Source organism: Pantherophis guttatus, chromosome 6 (assembly GCF_059756535.1).
Source record: "Pantherophis guttatus breed Tessera chromosome 6, ASM5975653v1, whole genome shotgun sequence".
In the NCBI taxonomy this organism is placed as follows: Eukaryota; Metazoa; Chordata; class Lepidosauria; order Squamata; family Colubridae; genus Pantherophis; species Pantherophis guttatus.
In genome coordinates this window covers 70737582-70763162 of record NC_142068.1, presented here as the reverse complement: position 1 = coordinate 70763162, position 25581 = coordinate 70737582, and the positions used below count along the sequence as shown (strand labels likewise).

The 25581-nt window shown below is 40.9% G+C and overlaps 1 protein-coding gene across 2 annotated transcripts; it reads right to left on the bottom strand.

Annotated features, from left to right (window-relative positions):
• Positions 1–602: 602 nt before the first annotated feature.
• On the bottom strand, positions 603–25326 carry LOC148113149 (putative lysosomal acid lipase/cholesteryl ester hydrolase). 2 transcript variants are annotated; one of them, XM_087871738.1, is made up of 10 exons: positions 25122–25326; positions 19643–19754; positions 15789–15906; positions 13287–13485; positions 11936–12045; positions 10942–11078; positions 6067–6213; positions 5149–5220; positions 2968–3039; positions 603–1711 (listed from the first exon to the last, which is right to left on the bottom strand). In XM_087871738.1, exons 1-10 carry the CDS (start codon positions 25214–25216, stop codon positions 1469–1471), a joined length of 1305 nt encoding a protein of 434 aa, XP_087727864.1. In that variant the 5' UTR covers positions 25217–25326; the 3' UTR covers positions 603–1468. The 2 variants fall into 2 exon arrangements, with proteins under 2 accessions (XP_087727864.1, XP_087727865.1); XM_087871739.1 differs by having other exon boundaries at positions 25030–25189.
• Between the last annotated feature and the right edge of the window lie 255 nt (positions 25327–25581).

The following is a 25581-nucleotide window of genomic DNA, read 5'->3' as shown; positions in this document are numbered from 1 at the left end:
CTTCATCTCTTTAGCTGCTGAATTTCATAGAATTAAACAAAAACAAATCAGAACAATTGTCCTGGCGATTTCTCTATAGCCCACCATCAATGAAGAGAAGTCGAAGTATTTTTAGGACACAAATTGCAAAGAGTTGCCAAACTGATTTCTCCTTTTCACCACTCCTTATGGGCCTGTAAAGTGACAAAAGTTCTAAAATGTAGCAGAAAAATTAAGGGCAAAATATTCAGGCGACTTAATGTTGAATCCTCCTTTTAACATTTTCATAATGCCCCATGTGACACAGCCGTAAGATGTATATGACAGAGGATGGAATCTGATGGAGTCTGTATACCTCTAGCATTCAAGACATTAACATTCTTGGGAAGAAGAAATCTCATTCCAACCAGTTTAAGGAAAACAACCATCTTCACTGGGTTCAATTTTTGCTCTTTGTTGTTCTGCATTGCCTTCTTAGGCTGGTGAAAAGCTCTGTTGCAATGAAGCCACTTTCCAACACCGCAGACAAGTTCTTCCACTGATCTGCAACCCATTTCATTCGATATTTAATTCTAATACACATTCAAAACTTTCAGGATAGCAATTAAGGCAGTTGAAGCATATTTCATTATAAAAGATCAAGAATTTATTTCCAAGAGAACAGTCTCTTCTACACATGATATTGCCTTTAAAATGCCCACTCCCTCGAAAACACCCAAGTTTTCCAGATGTCCCAGAAAATATAAAGCATGCATCTGTTTCCAAAACTAGGACTACAATTCAAGAAGCCTGCCCTGCAAGCCTTTTCCTACTGAAACAAACAAAAATATTTCTTCTTTCCATATTACGGAGAGGTGCACCTTTAAGTACGTGTTGCAAAATCCACAGGAGGATTTTAAGGCAGGAAATCTACTCTGTAAAAACTTTGCAGGATCGTTTGTGTTTAAAGAACCAAAGTGCTTGCTTTCCAAGTGCTTCTTTTACATTTTAAGCAGACAAGGAGTGAGCACTTTGGAATGAGCTGTCAACGTAAATTTCACAGATGTAAAATTTAAACTATTACTAGTTATCCTTATTGATTCCCTATCCAAACTATTTAAGTGCACTTTGAAAGGGATTTGTTCCAACAAAATAAGCAAAATAAAATAATCACACATGGACAGCCATTTTATATAGCTTTCACAGCCTCGGTATCATGGACATTAGCAAGGTTCAATAAATTGTCTTTTTCCTCTAACTCTCATTTCAAAAGTTATCTGAATAGTCTAAAAAGAGCAGCACTGCAAGGCGTTTGGTATCATTCATTACCTATTTTTGCCTTTCCATTAAAACTGCATGAATTTAAAAAAACTTACAGTATATGACAAATGCAGTTTCCGTTTCTTAAGGTATTGCTAGAAGGCTTGTGTCAGAATAATACTATACGTAGGTAAAAAGCAAGACTTCTTTTCACACTGCATCAGTGTTTTGGGACTACAACTTCAAGTAATCAATGGGCATATTGAGCTTTCCGCATCATCTGAATCATATCTCTGAACATGCGCTGTGGGGCATCAAGGCCCCAGATGAAATCCAGATGTTCCCAATCTGGGATCTCCTTGTGGTATATCAAGTTTGGGATCATAGACATTAATATAGCAGCGTCCTTTTTGTCTGCCAGCCAGTCCTGGCCACCCGTCCATATAGCTGTTGGGACAAGCATCTTTTCCATTTTGTAGGGAGGTGGTATTGGCTAAGAAAGAAGGAAAAATAATGGTTAAAAAATCCAAAGAGATTCTCATCCTGATGTCACCACTGAGCAAATTGGCTGAGGTTGTAGTTTGGCAACAACTGGAAAGCCAAGGTTCTGTAGATCTGTTCAACAAGTCATCTGGGACAACCTACCGTATTTTTCCGTGTATAATATGCTACTTTTTCTTTAAAATATTTACTTGAAAATGGAGGGGCATCTTATACGCGGGGGGGAGGGGGGGAGGCAGGGTGGAGGCAGAGAGGAGGTGGCGTGCCCCATCCCCATCCTCCAGCTTCTCTACCTTACATGCAGCTCTATCATTCCTCTCTATTGTAGTTTTTTCCTGTATACATTGCCTAGAGTGGCCATGTGATCCAGGAAACAACTATGATAGAGTTCATATCTATTGTTCCTGTGATGCATTTCCTGTTCTTATATTACTCTCTCTCTAATAAGATGGCTTCTGCACAGTGATGGCTTGTAGTGTGCTTACTTACTCTTACTCTACATGAAACATGGGGGCGTCCTATACATGGGGGTCTCTCTCTCTCTCCCTCCCCCTCCCCCCCTCTCTCTACAATTACAAATCAGTGCCACTCATTTTAGCCACTTCATTTGAAACAGGTTTCCACAGATGATTAACTCTCTAAGTAGATACAAATGGGAATATTTTTTTTGCCCAGAAAGCACAATTATAAATGGGAAAGGTGGGGGACACCTCATCACTGCCTTAGGATAAGGCCATTCACAAGAAAAATTATGTATTTGCAGAGGAGGAGGAGGAAGAGGAGGAGGAGGAGGAGGAGGAAGCATCATCATCATCATCATTATTATCATCATCATTATTATTATTACAGGTAGTCCTCGATTTATAAGAGTTCATTTAGTGACCATTCAAAGTTACAACATCACCATGGTCACGTGATCTTAATTCAGACACTTTGCAGCTGACTCATATTCATGCCATTTGCAGTGTCCTGGGGTCACATGGACACCTTTTCTGATCTTCTGACGAGCAAAGTCAATAGGGAAGCCAGATTTACTTATCAACCATGTTACAAATTTAACAACTACGGTAATTCACTTAACAAGAGTGGCAAGACATGTCATAAAATGGGGCAAAATTCACTTAACACCTGTCTCGTTTAACATCAGAAATTCTGGGCTCAATTGTGGTCGTAAGTCGAGGACGACCTGTATACTGGTTATCTGATAATACTGCAGTGTAATATGTCTCTCCCTTTGGAAATTCTTACCTGGTTATAATGAGCCATATTTTCTTTTTTGCTTCCCCAGTCAAATGCTCTGTTTTCCCCAGACTTTACAACCTGAAAATAAAGTTACTTTTAAAGGTGTGTATGCCTTCAAAAATATGTATGTATGTATGTATGTATGTATGTATCTATCTATCTATGTATCTATGTATCTATGTCTTCTCAAGTTTTCGCAGGTGTGTATATGTAAAAAGTTAAAATCTGGGGTGTTTTCTCGCGTCATTAAAAGTCTGTTAATTGAAATCCTGGCTAAAATACCATCTTAAAATCCTCCAAAATCCCAACAAAACACTTTGTAAGGTCTTTTGAGACTGGCTAAAATCCTAACAAACACTTTAAAAGTTTTCTTTTTGGCAACGTTTCGACAAGCTCTTTAACTTGTCATCATCGGACCCCTACTTTCAGTTTAGCTGTGGGTATGTTGCGAGATCGGAGTTGTCGCTTTTCTATGTTCGCTGCTGCTGACATATGCTGGTTAGCCTGCAACTCTATGTCCTGATTGGAGGGCAGCAGTTTTTTCTCCTGCTTCATTAGCCTAGCTGCAGCCTGACTGCATGTTAAAGGCCCAGCTTTCTCTGGTTCCCTATTACTAACTGTCAAAGAAGGAAGGATTCTGGTAGGCATCACAACACCGCTGATTGCCTATTGAGATCTCAGCCTATTTTCTGGCTCGGTTCTCTCTCTCTCCCTACTGCTAGCTATCATCTGCAAAGAGGGAAGGACTCTGGCAGGCATTACAACACCACTGATTGCCTGTTGGGATCTCTGCCTATCCTCTGATGTTAAAACTCGAGTTTCCCTCAGTGCAGGTCTCCAAATACTTGATAACCTAGAAGCGTCATCTCATCTATTCATATTCTGCGGCCTCTTTTTAATTTCGATAGCCTTCCTAATTATTCTCTTAATAAGATGTTCCTCTTTCACCACTGTTCTAGTATTGTTGAAGCTTGTCGAAACGTTGCCAAAAAGAAAACTTTTAAAGTGTTGGTTAGGATTTTAGCCAGAGTCTCAAAAGACCTTACAAAGTGTTTTGTTGGGATTTTGGAGGATTTTAAGCTGGGATTTTAGCCAGGATTTTAATTATTTCAATTAACAGACTTTTAATGATGAGGGAAAACACCCGAGATTTTAACTTTTTACACACACACACACACACACACATATATATTCCATCGATCCATCCATCGATCTATCCATCCATCCATCCATTCATTCAATTTACTGCCTTTCTACTCTGTGGCATTTATTATATGTTGGAAGAAAAAACAAACTATCAGATATAGCAATTTTTTTGTAACACTTGTTTACCTGCCCATTATTGAGAAATACACAGCTGTGTATATTTTCCAAAGTCTTCCCATACTGGCAGACATCAAGGATTTAGTGCAAATAATGGCACTGAGTAATCTTAACATCCACCTTCTATTGAGGGAATTTCTTTAGAAGTAAGACTTCCAAAGTTCAGCTGGTCTTACTCTAGGGGTGGGTTCTAAAATTTTTTACTACTTGTTCTGTGGGCATGGCATATTCTGTGGGCGTGACTGGATGGTCATGTGACAATTATTTAGGATTTAGCAGAGGTACTGGTCTACCAGGCTTTTAACTGCTTGCAGAGCTGTACCGATCTACCCATTTATTTTTGCAGGCACTGATCTACTCATGTATTTTTGCAAGCACTGGTCTACCCATTTATTTTTGCAGGCACTGATCTATTCATGTATTTTTGCAGGCATTGATCTACTCCTGTATTTTTGCAGGCACCGGTCTACTCATTTGTTTTCTTTTAATACTTCTTTTGATCAGCTGTAGGGTGGCCCTTTGAAGCCTTGGGGCAAGAGTTTAAACAGTTTTTTTTCCCCTCTAGCCGATTAGCTGGGACTCAGGAGGCAGCAATAAATTGGGGGTGGGGCCAAATAAAAGGTAAGAATAATGCGGGGGGGGGGGCAGTACTGCTTCGGTGATGTCATATCGTCACTGCTACCGGCTCGGCGGAACCGGGCTTAACCGGGAGGAACCCACCACTGTCTTACTCCTAGAACAGCACATGCAGAATTGCAATAAAGTAAAAACTAACATTAGAATCATGACTCATAAATGCAAGCCAATAACCTAGACACCATTGTGGCAAGCATTAATCAATCAGACTGGGGATTTCAACTCTACCTGACTCCAGTGAAGCATATTCTGGACAGATGTTCCAGCTGGGCAGTGTGTTGAATATACTTCTACACGGCTCTGAAAACCACAGTGAAATGATTAGCTAAATCTATAACCAAGTATATCAATTACTTCTTTTTAAAAATTTCATCTTAAAGGGAAAAGTGCATCAGGACTTAACATTTGGCCATTATGTCCAAATGCAATTGACCCTGGCTAATCTCGGAAAAGCTAAGAAGGGCTGATCTGACTATTTTTTGAATGAACTAGACCAGGGGTGTTAAACTCAAGGCCAGCGGGCCAAATCCAGCCTGCTAAATGCTTAGATCTGGCCGTGGGGCCGGCCTGGAAATAACAAAGGACTGGCCCACAGTGCCTCTGCTAGCAGAAACGGGCCACAGCCCCCCCCCCCTCAATTTTTGGCCTGGACGGCCTCTTCCTGGCCAAAATGGGTTTTGGCTGGTAGGGTGCTACAGGAGGCTGTCCAGGCCGAAAACAGGGCACGCGGGGGCTGCGCCTCCCCATACCCCATTTTGGCCAGCAGGGTGCTGCAGGAGGCCGTCCGTCCCATCTCCTTCCCCCCTCCCCCTCCTCCAGCCGACCTGTGGAGAATAACTAGAATGCTGATCTGGCCCTCCAAGAAATCCAGTTTGACACCCCTGAACTAGACTAATTTAGGCAAATGAAAAACAGTTCAACTTCAGGGAATCTTTAGCATTTGAGAGACACCATCTTGCCATTCTTAAGCTGGCTATGATTCTCAGTCTTTCATTACCAAATAGCTGAGATATAAGCTTAGAGAAGAGTATTTGCCTGTCCGATAACATGCACAATGTTATTTTTTTTAAAAAAAAAATTACAGATTAATTCATTTCCTTTCAAAACAGAGTTTACACATTTAGGCTCTTTAATTCACGCTCTTACCATGTTTAGGTTTTTCTCATTAAATCCACACAGGAGAAAGAAAAAGTTGCCACAAAGATCATCAAGTAAAATACGGCTGCAGATGTGGGTAGCAAACCATTTTATTAGAGCATTCTGGGGGAAAAACTGCTTCGTTCCAAACATTTCCTGCCAAAATAAGAATAGTATAACATAGGTCACTTTGCTGGAAAATAAAGATGCTTCTAAATATGATTAACATAGAATCATAGGGCTAGACAATAAGTAATGGGTGGAAGATCATTCAAGAGAGATTCACCCTAGAACTAAGGAGAAATTTCCTGAAAGTAAGAATAATTAATCAGTGGAAAAGCTTGCCTCCCAAAATTTTGGATGCTCTATCACTGAAGGTGTTCAAGAAGAGACTATGCAGCCATTTATCCAGAGTGATCTAAGATTTCCTGCCATGGGCAGAGGGTTGGACTAGTAACCTCTGAAGCAGGGGTGTCAAACTCACATCGTCATGTCGTCACGTGACGTATTGCAACTTTCCCCCTTTGCTAAAACAGGAGTGGCCAGCGTGTGACGCATCCAGCCCACGAGCCGTGAGTTTGACACCCTTGCTCTAAAGTCTTTGTCAACCCTATTATTCTATGTTCTATGTTATTGCCAAATTTACAAAACACCAACGCTAAATTTGGAAAATAAATCCATACTGTATGATTCAGTGGACCAAAAAAACCCTTGGTCACAATGCTACAGCAGTGAGAAAATACTGTATGTGGAGGAACAGAATGAAATTAATTCTGTATCAATGGTACCCAACATCTTTATACATCTGACCAAGATGTATAAAGGTATTTCAAATGTCTGCTGGAAAGAAGGTACTTTTTATCATATTTGGTAGAATTAGGATAAAGCAAGAAATATTGGAGGCAGGTTTATCCTTTAATTCAGAACATTCGTAAAACAAACATAAAACTGAAACCAGAAGTTTTCTTTTAGAACTACTGGATAAATCTTGAAAAAAAATATGAACATTTATCAACTATGTTGACTGCAGCAAATTCCGTATGCGCAAAAATGAAAGGATGTGTCAATTCCTACAAAGGAAAAATAGATGGAAACGGTGATGGAGTTGCCGAGAAGACAAAATTAACTGTTTTAATTAAAGAACGTATCCAGTTTTGTTTACATTCGGGAGACTGCTTCCGGATTTTGCGTTCAAAATGGTGGTGGTCGGGGGGATGAAATTTTGATTTTGGAGTTTGTTGTTAAATTTACATTTAATTTTTTAAAAAACGTTAAATTCATTTGTTGTTATAGAAATAGGTAGTATTTACTAATTATGTAGAAATAAAAAATGACATTCTAATTTTATGTGCACTTTACTGCACATAAAAAAAGTTGGAAGTCACTGCTTTTATTTCCTTTCCAGTTACCTTTCCCCTTTTCCCTTCTCATTTTTCCTATTATCTTTATTTCTATTTGAATTTTATATTAAGATAAACTTCAATTAATTTTTTTTAAAAGGCTAAACACATTACCATTGTGATTTTAATGTAGTTGAGTAAGCTGATATGGCTTCATTCACATATTCTGCTAGATCTTAATGAACGGATTCATTTGTACCAATATGTTGTACCAAAATAAACTATTCTGAATCTTCCTGCAATGAATCTACCCAGTCATTAAGAGGCAGAAAAATGCCACATATCTGATTCAAGGAATGTCAACTCCCTCATTTGGGATAGAAGTACATCTACTTAAGTTAATTAAGGACATCTACTAATTTTCTTTCAATGTGGAAAACCAGAATTAAAAATATGCTTTTTATTTCATATATTCTATGGCATCATAACTATGACAGTTATATCATGATTGAACTGCTCCTAGAGTTAGGAAGTTTTTCCTAATATTTAATCAGAAGTTGTCTTCCTGCAACATTCAATCTGTATTTTGAGGTGGGGGGAGGGCTTAGAAGGGAGTCATATTCTAAAAAAGAACTGAGAGCATGACACAGAGAAAATGTTACATTTGATTTAATATACAATAGATCGTATGATTGCTCACTCTTAATAGAGCTTTCGGAGGCACTCGGGACATTTTCTGCAATGTATTCTGTATTAATTTCAGCAGATTAATCCATGTGGGCAGGATCCTCGTGGCTACTTCAGTGAAACTGAAACTGCTATCAAGGCTCTTGACTCATGCCAAGAAGATCAGCAATTACTATTTTTTTTCAACCTGAGAGGGTACTTCATCTTTTCAAGAAAGTTGGCAGTAGAACCTCACAGTAGTAAGAACAGGTAAAACACACAACACTCAATTCAAGTATTTTCTAGGCACCAACTCAATAGAGAACTTGGAGCAACTGAACATCTCTCGTTCTCAATCTACGACTGGCAAAATGAGCCAAACCAATGCACTGGGAGGACATTGTTTAAATGCTAAATGTTATAATTACAAAATCATCAAACTCTGCTTTATTTGATACATTCTGGTCCATTTCCCACTATGGTTTTAATACTGAATTCATGGTACTTCAGAGTAAATTTTGCATGTTCAATAATTAAACTATTGGCAGCAAAGATTAACTTTTGTATTACAGGACTGGTGTTACTACTGAGAATGCCACTTAACCTAGATTAAGGTTAAGATTAAGGTTAAGTTTATCTATCTATCTATCTATCTATCTATCTATCTATCTATCTATCTATCATCTATCTATCTATCTATCTATCTATCCATCCATCGATCCATTCATCTATCTATCTAAGAATAGATAGATAGATATCTAAGGTGCTCGCTAAGAAAGGATTTTTCGAAATGACCATCAGATTATTAGTATTTCTTATTATTAACATGCTCTGATGCTAAGGAGTTAGATGTTCTACTCCCCCTCCCCACCTGAAAAGAACTCTGTTCCAACTGCCAGTTGCCTTATATTAACAGGCGCTGATGCTAAGGAGTTACACTTTCTACATAAATTTTCAAGCGTTAACTGTCAATTTATCAAGCCCAATCACATAGTTTTGTAACGAAGCAGGGGTATCCAGCTACTAGTATTTAATAAAACAACATGCAGAAACACGGAGTGTGCAATGTGGAACAAGTCCTGTGAAAGTAGGTCACACCATTTCATTGTTTAAATTTTATCTATGCAAGATTTTGATTAGCCTAACGCAGGGCTTATAAGCTTTTGTCTGCACCAGAAGAACAACTTACCACCACAATTGAACCAGTTGTTAAGTGAGTTTTGGCCCCATTTTATAACCTTTCTTGCCAGTTTTTAAGAGAAACCCTGCAGATGTTATATTAGATGTTGCAGTGCCCTCAGGACACTGCAACCGTCATAAATATGAATCAGTTGCCAAGCATCTGAATTTTTGAACATGTGACCAGAGGGATGCTACAACGATGGCAAGTGTGAAAAATGGTCACACCTGGAAGCCATCTTTTTCACTGGGCCTTCAGGCCTGTCACATTTACTACTGTGGGAAACTGGGAGGGGGGACTGTATGGAGCCAGGGTGATATATAGTCATGATAACATTCCTTTCTCAGAGAGTCAAGGACATCTTGCCCTGCACCTGGACAGTTGGAGCTGGGAGGCATCTCCAGTTGGGACGGTGTTTTGATTGGACCATGTGATGGACATGTGGGTGTTGGGCAGGGTCTTGAACTTTCCTTTGGGTGGGGAAACCTGGAAGCTTTCAGATTTGGGTTTTCCAAGATGTGCCAATATGGCATCTCTAATAAAATGGAACTTTGAGGAAACTCAAGCCTCAGAGTTTTCTTTCATTGGGGGTGTTATTTGGAACCCTGACACATAAGTCACTTTTTTCAGTGCCATTGTAACTTTAAACAGATAGTAAAAGAATGACAGTAAATTGAGGACTACCTGTAAGCTGGGACTGATAATCAGAAGAACTGCTTTCAACGTTTTTTTTTTTCTCAAATACTAATCCATCCAAAGTGAAATCTAATCTATAATAGTTCACATGTTTCTTAAATTAGGATTTTCCCCATTTTATACTCATTTTAAGATTCTGCACAACAAGGCCCTGCAAGCAACAAGGCCAAGAAAGTAACTTCTTATAGTGTGGTGAAAGTAAGTCACCACATTATAAAAAAGATGTTCAGACTCGATTAGGGGACTGGAGGCTAAAACATATGATGAATGGTTGTAGGAATTGGGCATGGCTAGTCTAGTGTAGAGAAGGACCAGAGGAGACACGATAGCAGTGTTCCAATATTTGAGGGGCTGCCACAGAGAGGAAGGGGTCAGGCTAGTTCCCAAGGCACCCCAAGGCCAGACAAGGAATAACCGATGGAAACTGATCGAGAGATTCAACCTAGAAATAAGGAGAAATTTTCTGACAGTGAGAACAATCAACCAATGGAACAGAAGTTGCCTTCAGAAGTTGTGGGAGCTTCATCACTGGAAGCTTTCAAAAAGAGACTGGATTTGTCAAATGGTGTAGGGTCTCCTGCCTGGGCTGGGGGTTGGATTAGATGACCTACAAGGTCCCTTCCAACTCTGTTAATCTGTTGATAAATCCCTATGTGGTGTTTTGGTGGTGTTTTTTCTTTCAAAACCTCTGCTGGACAGCTTTCAATAATTTTGGGGAAAGGGGTAATGGACATCTTTAAAAAGCGACTTTGGGTCAACCTCCCTCTTCCCCGCTATGGAAGGAAAAGAGGAGGAAGCAGAATAGACAGACATCATCTATGATGCCCCAGAACATCTCAAGTCACACAGGTGGTGTCTGTTTAAAACTCGGTTCCTTGTTAAGACTTTTGTTCAAAGGCACGTCGGTCTTTTGTTCAAGTATGTACAAAAAGAAATGTAGTACTACATCACCTAACATCTGCACTTTGTGGTTCAAGCAAATATTTTAAATAAAACACATACTTTAAGTAGCAATTCGGGAATCACTCCAAGTTTGACCAAAGCACCGGATGAAAACGTTGCAGTCATAACAGGTGCCAATGCAAAAAATATGTTTATCTTTTTTGCCAACTCTGGAAAAGTTGAAAACGCTATGAAACCTGGAGGAGGGAGAAACATGAAAGACATGAATAGATCTTAAACTAGGCGTCTGAACAAAATCAGTAGGAAAACAATTTGTTGCATATTCCACAAAAGCAATTGTATTTTTTATAATTTTTAGTGTTTATAGCTAGCATCATTAAAGCAAAAGGGGACTTTCTCCGTGCCTGAAGAATGTTTTCATCCATTTTTCTTTATAAATCCAAAGCAGCTTTCAAAATGATTAAACACTCTGAAATTTGATATAAAAATCTCTTTTGCTATGATGAAAAAAAATTGATTTCTTTTTTTACACAGGCATCCGCTAATTACATAGGGTGTGACATTTTTAAAAAAGGCAGGCAACAAACCACAAGGAGAATTTAACATATTGTGCAGACACACTATATGCCTGGGGTCTCCAACCTTGGCAACTTTGACTTGTGGACCTCAGCTTTGCTGGCTGAGGAATTCTGGGAGTTGAAGTCCACAAGTCTTAAAGTTCCAAGGTTGGAGACCCCTGTAAGCATATATCCCTTAGTTCCACTGAAATTGGGGCATTCATTTGGTCCAAGACATCTTTAATTCAGTCCAGAGTCATTTCAAAATTTAAAGTCTTCATTCAAGCTTTCATACATAAATACTTTCCATTATTTAAAACATGTCTTTCCTAAACTAATACCCTTCAGATTACACATTCCACAAGCTGCAGTCATAACTCATCTGGAAAACATCAATTTAAGGAATACTGATGAAGATTATTTACCTGTACTAGGGATAATTATTATTTTATAGATAAGCATTATGACATTCAACTTCACCTACATAGCTATTAAAATTACCAGTGTAATTTTAGCAAAGTAGTTTGTTAACCTACCTGTGGTGGTGCCTTGAGAATGACCAACATAGAAGAGTTGCTCTTGACCAGTTTTGTTCAAGACAAAGTTTATTGAAGCCGGAATGTCATACTTAGCCATTTCATCAAAACTAAAGAGGAGAGGGGAATCCATCAGAGTTACACATAACATAAAGAAGCAGGATCCATATTATCCAAGCTGCCATACATTGAAATATTATCCAGTCAATGAGGGAAAGATACCAGGGTTCAAGTCATATTAGGGTTCATGAGTCCTTTACTGACCTATCAAGACACTTCTGGTTTAGCTTCTTTACTTACAATGGAGATGTGGCTTGTTTTAAAAGACTAAGTTAAAGATGAAACAACTATAAAATGCAACTAAGATTAGCAACGGCAATAAGAGTATCTGAGAAACCTCTCTGCATTCTGCAAAAAAGCTTTCAAGAATCATGACCAATTTTATGCCACTGTGATTTTTATTTGTATAGTCTTCCAATGATTCCATAGTTTGCTTCTCAAGATCCTGCAACCTACCCAGAAGAATATAAGCACGTGTCCCTCTTTACTTACTTGCACTCTCATTTATTTGATTTATATTCCACCTTCAGGAGCTCAAAGTGGCCTACACGCCATTCACTCTTCCCATTTTTCCAAACTACAACAACTTTGATATCTACGCAAAGAAACAGCAACTGGCTGAAAAATATCCATTGATCTTTTATAGCTGGGAGTCATCTGGAATCTAGGTCTTTTAATCCAGTGTTTCTCAATCTCAAGAACTTTTAAGATTTCTGCACTTCAGCTCCTAAAATTGCCAAAGTGAGCTTTGGGAAAGTGCCAGGACGAAAATGTAATTGGCAATGTTCTTTATGAAAGCAAAAGGGCCAGTTTACATATTATGGATTTGGTGAAGAAGTCATAGTCAAGTTTCACCCATATAGCAGTGATTCACCATACAAATCAAGCAATATGCATCGGCCATCATATGTCGTCCTCCTTAGATATCAGCACTAGCACCAGTTTGTCATACAGCGTGAACTATATAAATATCATATAATGGCAATAATCAAGTGTTATCTCTTATTCCTAGCTGTATAGAACCAATAGGGCTGCCTCCACTGGCCAGACAGGGACAATTAAAGGGCTAGGTGTGACTGGTGGGCTGTAGAAGCCCAGGTCTGCTCTAGGTGTATTGCTCTAGCTAGGTCTTCTGCTTTAGAATAGCAGTTTAGCAGTTCTTACTGCCACCATCTATAATATGCACACATACACTTTCATTAATAAAGCTATAAAAAGCAGGCACATGGCACATAAGGATAGGTAAAGGGGCAAAACCAAAGAAGTCCTAATGTTTAGTAAATTTGTCTACCTGAACATCCAGTATTCTTTTTCCTTTGTGGTATACTTGATGTGTTTTCGGGACCAAGTGTTTCCTCTGCTGTTCCCTAACCAAACATCAAAACCAGCATCAGCTAGCACAAAGCCCAGGCTGTTATAGTCTAGGTTAGTCACCCAGTTACTGCCATCAGCAAGTAAGCCATGTTGCAGAAACACCGCTGGTCTTGGTTCTGAAAGGGAAACATTTTACACATAGTTAGAAGCAGGAAAAAAAACATCCTCTCCTAAGGCAAGAAAGTTTTCCACAGCCGTTTGTGGATTTGTGTACAAATGCCTTTCTTTGAACGACAGCAGATTCGATGCATAAATACACTGATGCTAATGTAATCTCTTCAAAGAGATTCCCAAGAGGAGAATTCATGAATTTGTGATTAGGTTCACATATTTATATGCCGCCCGACTCTCAGGATTTCTAGGTGGTTTACAAATGATTTAAAACAGGGGGCCCCATTCCTCGATTTGTGGAATGACACTGGTCCCCGGCATGGCAGAAACTGGGCCACGCACATACGCAAAGCGCTATTCGCGGGATGCAGGCATGTGAAACTACGTCCTCTCTGCTCCACGGAAAATCCAAGGAACCAGTCCCCAGTGCCCAAAAGGTTGGGGGCTGCCAATTTAAAACAAAGGTACCTTCTTGTGGCTTGACCATTTGTGATCCCTCTACCAAGTCACCTGATTTTGACTTGCCTCGTTCTCTCCGGTTGTAACTGAACAGAATTAGGTGTGATATTGGAAGAAGAGACTGCACCCCAGGGTTGTCAAACTGGCGGCCCATGGGCTGGATGCATCACATTCAGGCCACGCCCACCCCAGCTCCGCAAAGGAAAAAAAACATCGTGAAACATCACGTGACGGCAACATGACACTGGAAGTTTGACACCCTTGCTCTACCCTATATCAGTGGGGATGGAAAGATCCCCCTTGTGATTCTGGGGCCAATATGCAAAGTATTAAACATATTAGGCAAGACTGCACACAACGTGTATTCTCTGGTTTCCTAGAAGATCTGCACGAAGCAATGCCTGGATAGCTGGATTGGACATCCAGTTATGAGACCTCTGCCGAATCTCCATAGAAGTTTTATATACAATTATGTGGACTGTGTATATTTGTTTACTTCTCTTCTGTCATGCTGTCAGCATATGCTAAATAATAATTTAAAATATGATAATAAAAATGACAAGGATAAAAGAGGGTAGGGATGGCAGAATAACAAACCAGGTGGAAACATCACCACCAACAAAAACAACCTAAGTTTAAAGGGAACCTGAGCCAGTTCTTCAGCCGCTCAGCATGGTACATAATTCAGCTGAGCATATCAATCAGTCAACCTGAGGGTGGAAGGAGGAGGAGGGTGGGCTACAGAAGAATTAAAAAAAAAAAGAAGGATCCTATGAGACAGAATTTTCTTGGAGATGTAATAAAGACAATACTTTAAAACACATGTTTTTACAATGTCCTACAGTTACTAAATTTTTAGAGAAAGTAGTGGAGCGGATAACCATCAACTGCCGAGATGGTTGCAAATGATCTCATAGAAAAGAAAAGAATTGGGATGGGTAGGTCTCCTTTTTATATTGTACAGAGAAGCAGGAAAACTCAAGAAGCCAAATTAGCCTCAAGGCTTGACATCACTGATGAAGATATCCAACCTCAAAAACAAGAACTGAGATTTCCTGCTGGGTTGCATTTATTTAATTTGCCATACCTTTAAGAAGCTGAAACACCTTGCAATCTGAAGCATTATGGCAGCAATAGTACGGTAGAATTATTTTTTTTACTAAATTTATATGCCACCCATTTATAGGCCACCCATCTCACTATCTAGAACAGAATATAATAACAGAGATGGAAGGGATCTTGGAGGTCTTCTAGTCTAACACCCTGCTTAGGCAGGAAGCCCTACACCACTTCAGACAAATGGCTATCCAATCTCTTCTTAAAAACGTCCAGTGTTGGAGCATTCACAACTTCTGGAGGCAAGTCGTTCCACTGATTAATTGTTGTCAGGAAATTTCTCTTTAGTTCTAGGTTGCTTCTCTCCTTGATTAGTTTCCACCCATTGCTTCTTGTTCTACCCTCAGGTACTTTGGAGAATAGCTTGATTCCCCCTTCTGGCAGCCCCTGAGATTTTTGGAACACTGCTATCATGTCACCCCTAGTCCTTCTTTTCGTTAAACTAGACATACCCAATTCCAGCAACCGACTCTTTGATGAGTGAATTTTTTTCATTCTATCAGGGTTTTTTTTTCCTATTAGGCACAAAGATCAGTAGAATTCTGGCCATTCCATTTCAATGGTTCACAAGTGTCTCTTGGACTAATGTCCTTATTGAACTGAGCAGAGTAATTAAACAAATTAAAATATATTGGGAATAGGAAACAATCACTTTAACAAGGACAGACAATATTTATAAATGATTTATAGACTTTCATAATACTCTATTATCTGTTTACAAACATATACTTACCCTTGGTTTTCTGACTTAATTTCCCATAAGGAATTCTATTAATACCTAGGTAATATCCATCATCTGTCACCACCTCATATTCCTCACTGGGATATCCTCTGAATAAAATAAGTTCACTCTAAAAGAGAAACAAATCAAAGATAGTGCTGCTCATTATTAAGTTATTCTAAAGTGCCTAGGCCAGCCTTCACCTATTTAATGTTCTCAAGATGTTTTGGACTGCTATTCCTGGTATTGCAAACTTTTAGCAACACTAGCTAGGAATTTTGGAGAGTTTGTTGGCTCAAAATATCTAGAGAGGCTGAAAAAGGCTGGCCTAGATATTTTATTTCTCTTCCCTAAACACAAATCATTCAAAAAGCAAATTCTATATATCAAAGGACGAAATAAAGTCACAATGTAGATATTATGGTAAACATGAAAAAAGTTCCCTTAATGTGCAAACCAGCTATTGCTGTAACTGTCAGATGACCAACGAACCAAAATAAAGCAATAAAGCTGAAGCAACTCATCTCTGTATCTGATAAGTAGCTTGGGCAACTATCCACTTGCTTCAATGTTCACAGTTGCTTAACAATGGTTTAGCAACTCCAAAGAAGGCCCAAATGCCACTCTATATACCTACTGGTAGTATAGTGGTTTGAATGCAGGATTGCAGGCCAACTCTGCCCAAAGCCTGGGTTTCGATCCTGACAGGGCTCAAGGTTGACTCAGCCTTCCATCCTTCCAAGGTCGGTAAAATGAGGACCCAGAAGGTTGAGAGCAATAGACTGCCATTGTGAACCACCCAGAGTGTGCTGTAAAGCATTATGGTGCTTTACATAGAGTGCTATTGCCAACGGTCCAACTAGCGGACACCCAAAAAAGCAGGCACTCTTGGAAACTTCAAAATTCCAAAGGTGAAACTTTTGAGTACACCATTTTGGCACTGAGGAATTAAAACCAGGTTTAATTCAGGGTTAACCTCAGGGTTTTTCCAGCACAATGCTCTATGGTTGGATTTCCCTTCCTCCCACCCATCATGATGACACTGTGTAATAATGAATAAGGCTTTTGTTTTGCCTTTGTTGGCACCTGCAGTAGTGACCTTGGTATGTCTCGGTTCACACAGTCTATTCTTGAAGCGTTTGCATTCTTTCTCACCCATTCCTCCTCTAGTTCTTTGGTAAGTTGAATAGCAGTAAGTGGTTAACTGGTTCAGAAGTGATTCAAACTTGACAGCTATTAGTATTCCATTGTTACTGATCAACACAGATATGATAGATAGCCATGTATATATCCAAACGTATTTTCTGGATTACCGTAACATGAGCCACCCTTGAAAAGCATCCAAAAGTAACTACTGCTGCCAAATGTGATAGCTACTCTACAAAAATGTTTATATTGAAAGATTTGGACTGCTTGCCAAGTGATTACAATAGCACTTAGCACTTAAGACTTACACGGTATACCGCTTTACAGTGCTTTACAGCCCTCTCTAAGCGGTTTACAGAGTCAGCATCTTGCCCCCAACAATTTGGCTCCTCATTTTATCCACCTCAGAATGGTGGAAGGTTGAGTCAACCTTGAGCCTGGTGAGATTTGAACTGCCAAATTGCAGGCATCTGGCAGGGAAAAGTAGCCTGTAGTACTGCATTCTAACCACTGCGCCACAATGACTTAAACAAGCAGTTTAAGATATTGCCCCCAAAACATGTAGACATGTTAAGACATGTAGATGTAGAGAAGTATCAATAGTCGTTTCTCTGGCAGGTGAGTCTCTAATCGCTGGCACTGATCTTCATTCATTCAACATTGAGGAAACCTGAAAAGCTTTTTATTTATTTTTATCCCACCTTTATTATTTTTATAAGTAACTCAACGCAACAAATGTACCTTTATAGTCCCTTCTCATCCTATTTTCCCCACAATAACATCTCTGTGAATGGGTTGGGCTGAGTGAAAGAGACTGGCCCAAAGTCATCCATCCAGCTTTCATGCCTAAATCAGGACTGGAACTCGGTCTTCTGGTTTCTAAATTGGTGTCTTAACCACTAGACCAAAGCTGCACTATTTAGGCAGGGCTTTTGTTAATTTCAGTAGCAATTATTAACTCTACAGATTCTGTCATTTTAATTCAATTTTTAAGTTAGCCACTTTGATACTTGATAGAATAGGAAGGCGAAGTATATATGAATTAAAATCAGGAATCTGAAGTCAACCCTTCACACAAACTGGAGAAAATCTAACCAGGTATCAGAGTCTAATGCTTTCTCCCAGCCTTATTTTAGTACTGGAAGATTTTAGCTCCTTCCTTGAAAAGCTTCTTTTCTTTAAAGCTTAGCAATTGGAGTAAATAACTTTTTGGTGATCAACCTTAATGATTATGGAGGGTTAAGGATGGCAATTTATAGGATGTCAATGCAAAAGACATGAAGTTAAATTTAGGGGTTTCTGCCGATCAAGAAGGTGGCTGTGACAGAATGAACAAAGCTTGGGCTGTTTTTATGAGCATGTTGGGAAGGACCTTCAACCACATTATCATGCCCATCATCTTGAACTTTCTGTCTGCGCCCTGAAGATAATCCTTTATTTATTTTCTTGGTTTTCTTCTAAAATTGTCCTTTGTAAAGCAAGTGATAAACATAAACAATTTTTTTTTTTTGAACCTTATGAACTTCTTTCAGATTTGTTTTTTTTTTCAGATTTACCCTTTATTGGTTTCAAAAAAATGTATTATAAAATATAATCCAGTAGAAATTCTTTCCTTTCTGTTTGAAAGCTTGAAGTTGACTTCCTTATATTTTAGGGCTAATTTCCCTCTTTCTGCTTTCTCAAAATACCTAGAGGTTGGAAAAGACAGGCCTAGAAATTTTATTTCACTTATCTCAGAACATATAAAATAGCAAGTTCAATATACAAAAGGATGGGGGGAAATCACAAAGTATTTTTTAAATGGAACATTAAAAAGTTCCATTAATATGCAAATCAGCTACCATCACAAACCGTCACGTGATTGTTGAACTAACTCTAAGCAATAAAGCTGAAGCAATTCATTTCTATATTTGATCAATAGCTTTGGCAACCATCATCATGGTTCAACCTTCACAGTTGGCTAATGTTTAGCAACTGCAGAGAGGGCAGTGCCCAAAAGCCACTCTATGTATCTATTGTACAAGACAGATATAATGGGAGTCATGTATGCATCCAATCACATTGTCAAGATTGATCGTCCTGCTCTAAGGGGGTCAGACTTCCGTGTGGATATAATATCCATGGTGAACATATTGACTTTCGGCTTACAGTGAAAAATCAAGGAAATTCCTGGAGGGCTGGACTTGGATTGTTTGTGACAACATAACAATTCCAGATTGATAGCCCTTTTAATACCATTCGCAGTAGGGCGGCTCAAACATTTCAATTTTCAACTTCCAAACATTACGGGCGCTCAAAAGTTGTGACATGCCTGGGGGATTGTAAAGATATTTTGGTTACTTTAATATAATTTAAATGTGTTTGGTAAATAACTACACAAATATCATAACTTTTTAACATTTTGTTTGTTTCATTTGGCTCTGCCTCTTCCTCTCCTCCATGTTTGCCCTTTTGGGATATGTATCTCACAAGAACTCAGCTGAGCACTGAGCATTAATGCCCTTTACAAATTCTGCATTTTATTGTATTGTTTTCCTTTACGTGTTATAAACTGCTCCCAACTGGGGAAAATTTATTTAAGAGCAGGGTGTCATGTTTTTCCTCTGAAGGCCAAATTTTCAGCGAAGAACAAACTTCATGAAAAGATTGGCCGCAAAATAAATATGCAGTACCAATAACTGAAACGGTCTGAAATTGAAGTGATAATAATAACAACTTACAACGTTCATGTATGCTTCTGGATCCACGCCTCTTTTTCTTCCTTCAAGTACTGATGAATTTACCAGGCCTTGGAACAAGCTCACTGCGATTATTAGCAGCCACATCTTATCTCTACCAGGAAAAAAAAAGGTCATCTCATCAGCACAAAAATGCAAGTCTATCCCACCACAAACATTACAATAATACACTAGTAATAATCAACTCCTCTAACACCAACATTAATACTGTGAAACTGCAGCTCTCTCATATTCTACACAGAAAAAGGAGATGAAATCAGCTTAAACTAATATATTCTCATCTGATACTCAAGAGCTATGGCAAAAAAAAAAAAAATAGTATTTGCCTAGAACAGGAAAAAAATATATATGCTCCATTATAGTTAAAGGCTGTGGAATTCTAGGAATTGAAGTCCACACCTCTTAAAGTTGCTGAGATTGAAAAACATTGAACTAGAATACTATGATTTTTCCATTACTTCTTTTGCCTCTGATCAATCTTTTCTTATTATTGCTTCAATACAGCTAATTGTTCTCATTAATCTCTGACAGAGAGAGAAACAGTGAAGTAATCCCTGTGAATTTTCATCTTGGCCAGAGGCCCTCAACCTTTTGGGCGCCAGGGACCAGTTCTGTGGAGAAAGGTTTTTCCACGTGTAGGAAGTTAGCACCCACCTCTTTCCTGGAAGAGTGAAATATTTTAGGAAATATGAAAAAGGCAGAAATATGAGAAGCATATTTTACAGACAAAGCAGCTCCCACCTTCCTGCCCCCCACCCTTTGTCAATGGGCCATTAAGGCCTGGGCCAGTCTATTCTACATAACAAAGATCTGCCTCCTTCAGGCAGAGCCATAGTAGGAATTGCGAAAGATAAGATTAGCCCTCTACACCAGTGGTCACCAACCTTTTTATCGCCGCGGCCCGCTGAGCACGCGCAGGGGTGGGGGCACGGCCCAGGAGCTTTTGCGCACGGGCCATTGCGCACGGCCCAGGAGCCTTTGCGCTGCAGCGTTCATGTCCCCCGGCCGCTGCGCGGCCCGGTGCCAGGTACTCCACGGCCCGGCACCGGTCCGCGGACCGGGGGTTGGGGACCACTGCTCTACACAATAGCAGCAGAGACTCACCACATGTGACCTGGGAAGCACATGTGACCATCAGCCAGCAAGACCCCCACCCCCTGGGAGTCTGACAACCAATCAGAGTACTCTTTCTGGGCCCCAGGAAGTTCAAAGCCAGAGAGAGTATAAAACCTGAAAAACTCGCTGTATCTCCCCTTTTCTGTTCAGGAACTCAAGCCATGTGATCCTGTCCACCATTAAACCATCTTTCCAAGCAGTCTCCATGTTTCCAGTGTCTGTTTCCCCACTTGGAGCAGAACCCAGAAGGATGTTTCTTCCAACACACGGACTGGAGGAGGCCTGGTTTTCCATGCTGTCTGCATCCCACAGATGGGGTTTCACTTGTTTGTGTGGCCCAGTTTCCAGCATGAAGTAGTCCATGGATCGGGGGTTGGAGACAGGGGTGAAATCCAGCAGGTTCTGACAGGTTCTGGAAAACCGGTAGTGGAAATTTTGAGTAGTTCGGAGAACCGGCAAATACCACTCTGACTGGCCTCAGAGTCAGGTGGGAACGGGGATTTTGCAGGATCCTTCCCCTGGAGTGGGGAGGGAATGGGGATTTTGCAGTATCCTTCCTTTGGATTGGGGTAGAAATGGAGATTTTGCTGTACTTCCCCTGCCACGCCCAACAAGCCACATCATGGCCATCAAGCCACGCCCACAGAACCGGTAGTTAAAAAAAATGAATTTCACCATTGGTTGGAGACCCCTGATCCAGGTCATAAGGTACAGCATTAACTGAACAGCTTTCTTTCTTCGTTTTATATCTTGTTTTTCCTCATGGAACTCAAGACAAATTACACAGCACTCCCTTCTCTGATTTTTCCCTACAACCACTCTATAAGCTAGGTTTGGCTGATTGACCTAGTTACCCAAGGAATTTCAATGGCTAAGGGGGACTGGAATCTGCATTGCCCGGTTCTACTAATACACCGTAACTGCTACACCACAGTGTAGCAGTGGCCGTGGGGGCCGTGGCCAGGATGGGCATGGCCAGCTCGACATCACTTGTGTCAGGGGTGTCTGTGATGGCCCGAGTGCTCTGCCAGCGAAAACGGAGCTTGGGAGGCTGTGACGGCCTTCTGCAACCTTCTGCCAGCGAAAACAGAGCTTGTGTGTGGCCCTCCGGAGCAGTGGTCGGTTGCTCCCAGTTCGGCCCGGTTCTTGCGAATCAGTAGTAAAAGTGGCGGGAGGCTCCGCTTATCCGCCCAGATGTCATCATGGATGATCTGTGCATGTGCACGTGCGTTCCCGTTGCAAACCGGAAGTAAAGGTGATTAGAACCCATCCTTGCTCCTGAGCTCCATTTTCTCTGGCAAAGGGTTGCAGGAGACCGTTGCAGCCTCCCGAGCTCCAGTTTTGCTGGCAGAAGCACCACAGGCCAGTCCTTAGTTGTTTCCAGGGCGACCCTGCGGTCAACCCTGCGGGCCAGATCTAAGCACCCCGCAGGCTGGATCCAGCCCCCGGGCCTTGAGTTTGACACCCCTGATTTATGGAAATCAGATCAACATGATCTGGCACAGAGATTGCAGCTAGACATTTTGGCACTTGGATATTGATTTGGGAAGGACCAGGACATGTTGTTAAAGTGCAGAACAAAGAGTTATGAAATGCCCAGAAGGGAGTTTTTGAAATAACGTTGGCAATTTTAATTAACAATTCTGAATTAACTTCCTTAACCGCCTTAAATTATAAACTCAGTTTAGGATCTTCATTCCATTTTGTGCTGTAAATACTATCGTTGAATCAATCCATTGACAAGAAAAACAAGAAAAACCACAGCAGCTACTCATCTTTAACATACATGCCAGAATTTGAAGCCAAAGCTTGTTCTTATAGTTCAGATAGTTAGTCTGGGGCTTGGGAGCGAAGTCAAAAAAAATGCACTCTGCTAAAGAGAAGTTCCCTGAAGATGGGCTCCAGCACAAGTCCGAAAGCTCGGAAGACTAAACCTCTGGTTTCAGTGACTGACTCAGATTGGATCCTGCAACATTATTCTGGGGCACATATGTTTCCTTCATTCGTTAAGTCAAAAAAGACCTTTATGGAACTTGGCCAGTAACTAGATGGAAGGATGTTGAATGGGGAATTTATAGGTTAAACTCCTAGAACTGAAAAATACCCCAGAAAAGCTGGTGGCAAACTATTTCCATATGGTTGCCAAGAACTCCATGTCGCCTTCAGAAATCAAATTGAATCAAACAGGCTGAAGTCTCCTTCAATGTGAGCTGATCTCCTATAGAGACTTTATGCATAGATACAAATAGCCTGCTGATAAGACACTCATTTTCCAGACAACAAATCCATAAATGTTTACTCCACTTCTTGCTTCTAACCCTGCTTCTAATTATGTTGTCTACCATTCCAAAGTAGCTTTCTCTACTTTGACAGGTAACAGATAAGTCAATTTCCAGGTCCAAGGCTGCATTTCCTCACCATCATTATTTGCTGGAATGCCAATGGGCTTTTGTCAGATGCAGGGATATTCCTGTCAATAAAGATCGTATAGGCGGCTGCATTTTCCTTTGCACTTTTTTTTAAAATTAAGATGTAGAATTTAGAAGCACCCTTGTATATGTTGGAAGAAACATCCTTCTGGGTTCTGCTCCAAGTGGGGAAACAGACACTGGAAACATGGAGACTGCTTGGAAAGATGGTTTAATGGTGGACAGGATCACATGGCTTGAGTTCCTGAACAGAAAAGGGGCAGATACAGAAAATCCTCGGGTTTTTATGCTCTCTCTGGCTCTGCATTTCTTGGGGCCCCAAAAGAGTACCCTGATTGGTTGTCAGACTCCCAGGGGGTGGGGGCCTTGCTGGCTGATGGTCACATGTGCTTCCCAGGTCACATGTGGTGAGTTTCTGCTGCTATTGTGTAGAGGGCTAATCCTTGTTGGATCTTTGGCAATTCCTACTATGGCTCTGCCTGAAGGAGGTAGATCTTTGTTATGTAGAATAGACTGGCCCAGGCCTTAATGGCCCATTGACAAAGGTTGGGGGCAGGAAGATGGGAGCTGCTTCAAAACATGCTTATCCCAGGGAAATATAATATTCTGCCTTTTTCATATTTCCTAAAATATTTCACTCTTCCAGGAGAGGGGTGGGTGCTAACTTCCTACAATACTAAGAGGTGCACACAAAGAATACATGGATACAGCTCCAGTCTTAAAAATATTTTCAGAGCAGTAATTTCCCATCTTTTCAAGTTTATGTATTCAATACTGGTCTTTCAATTGCTGTCTCAGGCTGTACAGAGTATCATACTGCCATTGAGCCGGGATGGGGCAGTGGTTAATCCAGGCTACTTCTGGCTGCCAGCAGTTCCAGGCTCACCAGGCTCAAGGTTGATTCAGCCTTCCATCCTTCCAAGGTCAGTAAAACTAGGACCCAGATTGTTGGGAGCGATATGCTGACTCTGTAAACCACTTAGAGAGGACTGTGAAGCATTGTATATAAGTCTAAGTGCTATTGCTATTAGTTTTATCTCATTGAATTAACAGGATTAGTTGATTACAGAAAGAGAGCCAGCACACTTTGACTATAAAGGGAGAAGAATCTCTGTGCATGATTAATTCCAACATTCCTTTTGCTGCTGATATTCTGCCTTCGGTCCTTTTCTAAATCACCACTGACATACATCTAAAGGCCCAGATCCTTTGCCACAAAGCTCATTCCATGAAGCTCATGCCACATTAAAGTCTGTAGAGATTCTCAGTCATCCAGGTCATGGTTGTCCCAAAGGTGCTTTTTTTTCAGGAGGCAACTCGACTTTCTTGTTTCTTTCTTTTGAAGACGCTTCTCTTCTCATCCAAGAAGCTTCTTCAGCTCTGCCAGGACAGTGGGGAATGGGAGGATTTAAAGGAGGCAGACTACCAGCTGTCTGCAAGGAATATAAACCCTTCCATTGCCCACTGTCCCGGCAGAGCTGAAGAAGCTGCTTGGATGAGAAGCGAAGCGTCTTCAAAAGAAAAAACAAGGAAGCCCAGGTGCCTCCTGAAAAAAAGCACCTGTGGGACATGCCACGTTTAACTTTATTAACCTCTCCAAAGAAGGCATTTTAACCCGACGGAAAATACCCATTTCCGAACCACCCTTCCCGCATCCCATTTTCCTGGAAAGCATCACTGGATCCCCAATATATGCAATGATTTGATCGGGGTTTTCCCTCAAGTCATGCCGTGGAGCCCTGCAGCGTTGAGTACTCCTTTCTTTCCCACGGCCCGCTTCCACTACATCTCCCAGAATCCCCAGCCCAGCACAAGAAGCCTCACCCCAAAGGCTACTCCGAGTCCTTCCTTAAATATCCCGGCAATATCCCTCCAAGCTTCCCGGCCCAGGAGGAAAAGTGCAGCAAGAAACTCACCGGGAAGCGACGGGAAGGCGAAGGCAGGGAAGGAGAAACCTCGCCCGCACTGACTCCGGTTTTTTTTTTTTTTTCTTAGCGCTCCTCCCCGGCATCGCAACGCAGCCAAACCACGCCTCTCAGGCTATGCGTATTGCCCAATCAGCGTTCCCGGGGAGAAAGTATTCCCCCCCCCCACTCCCCTATAATAACAGGGACCTGAGTGGAGCCTGGAGCGAAGCGCGAGCGAGCCTCCTTTCTTGCGCTTTTTACGCAGCGCTGCTGGTGCAAGAAGCGCAAAAGCGCTTCCTGGAAGCGACGGGAACGTTTTAACCTTGACGCCAGGCTTCTGCCAAGAGACGGAAAGAGAGCAGCAGCCCTCCTGGGCCTCTGCAGCTGGGCCTTCAGCAGCGAAGGGAGCGGCTGGCGCTCTCCGGGTTTGCACAAGAGCCTGCCGCATACATACAGGCAGTTCCTCCAT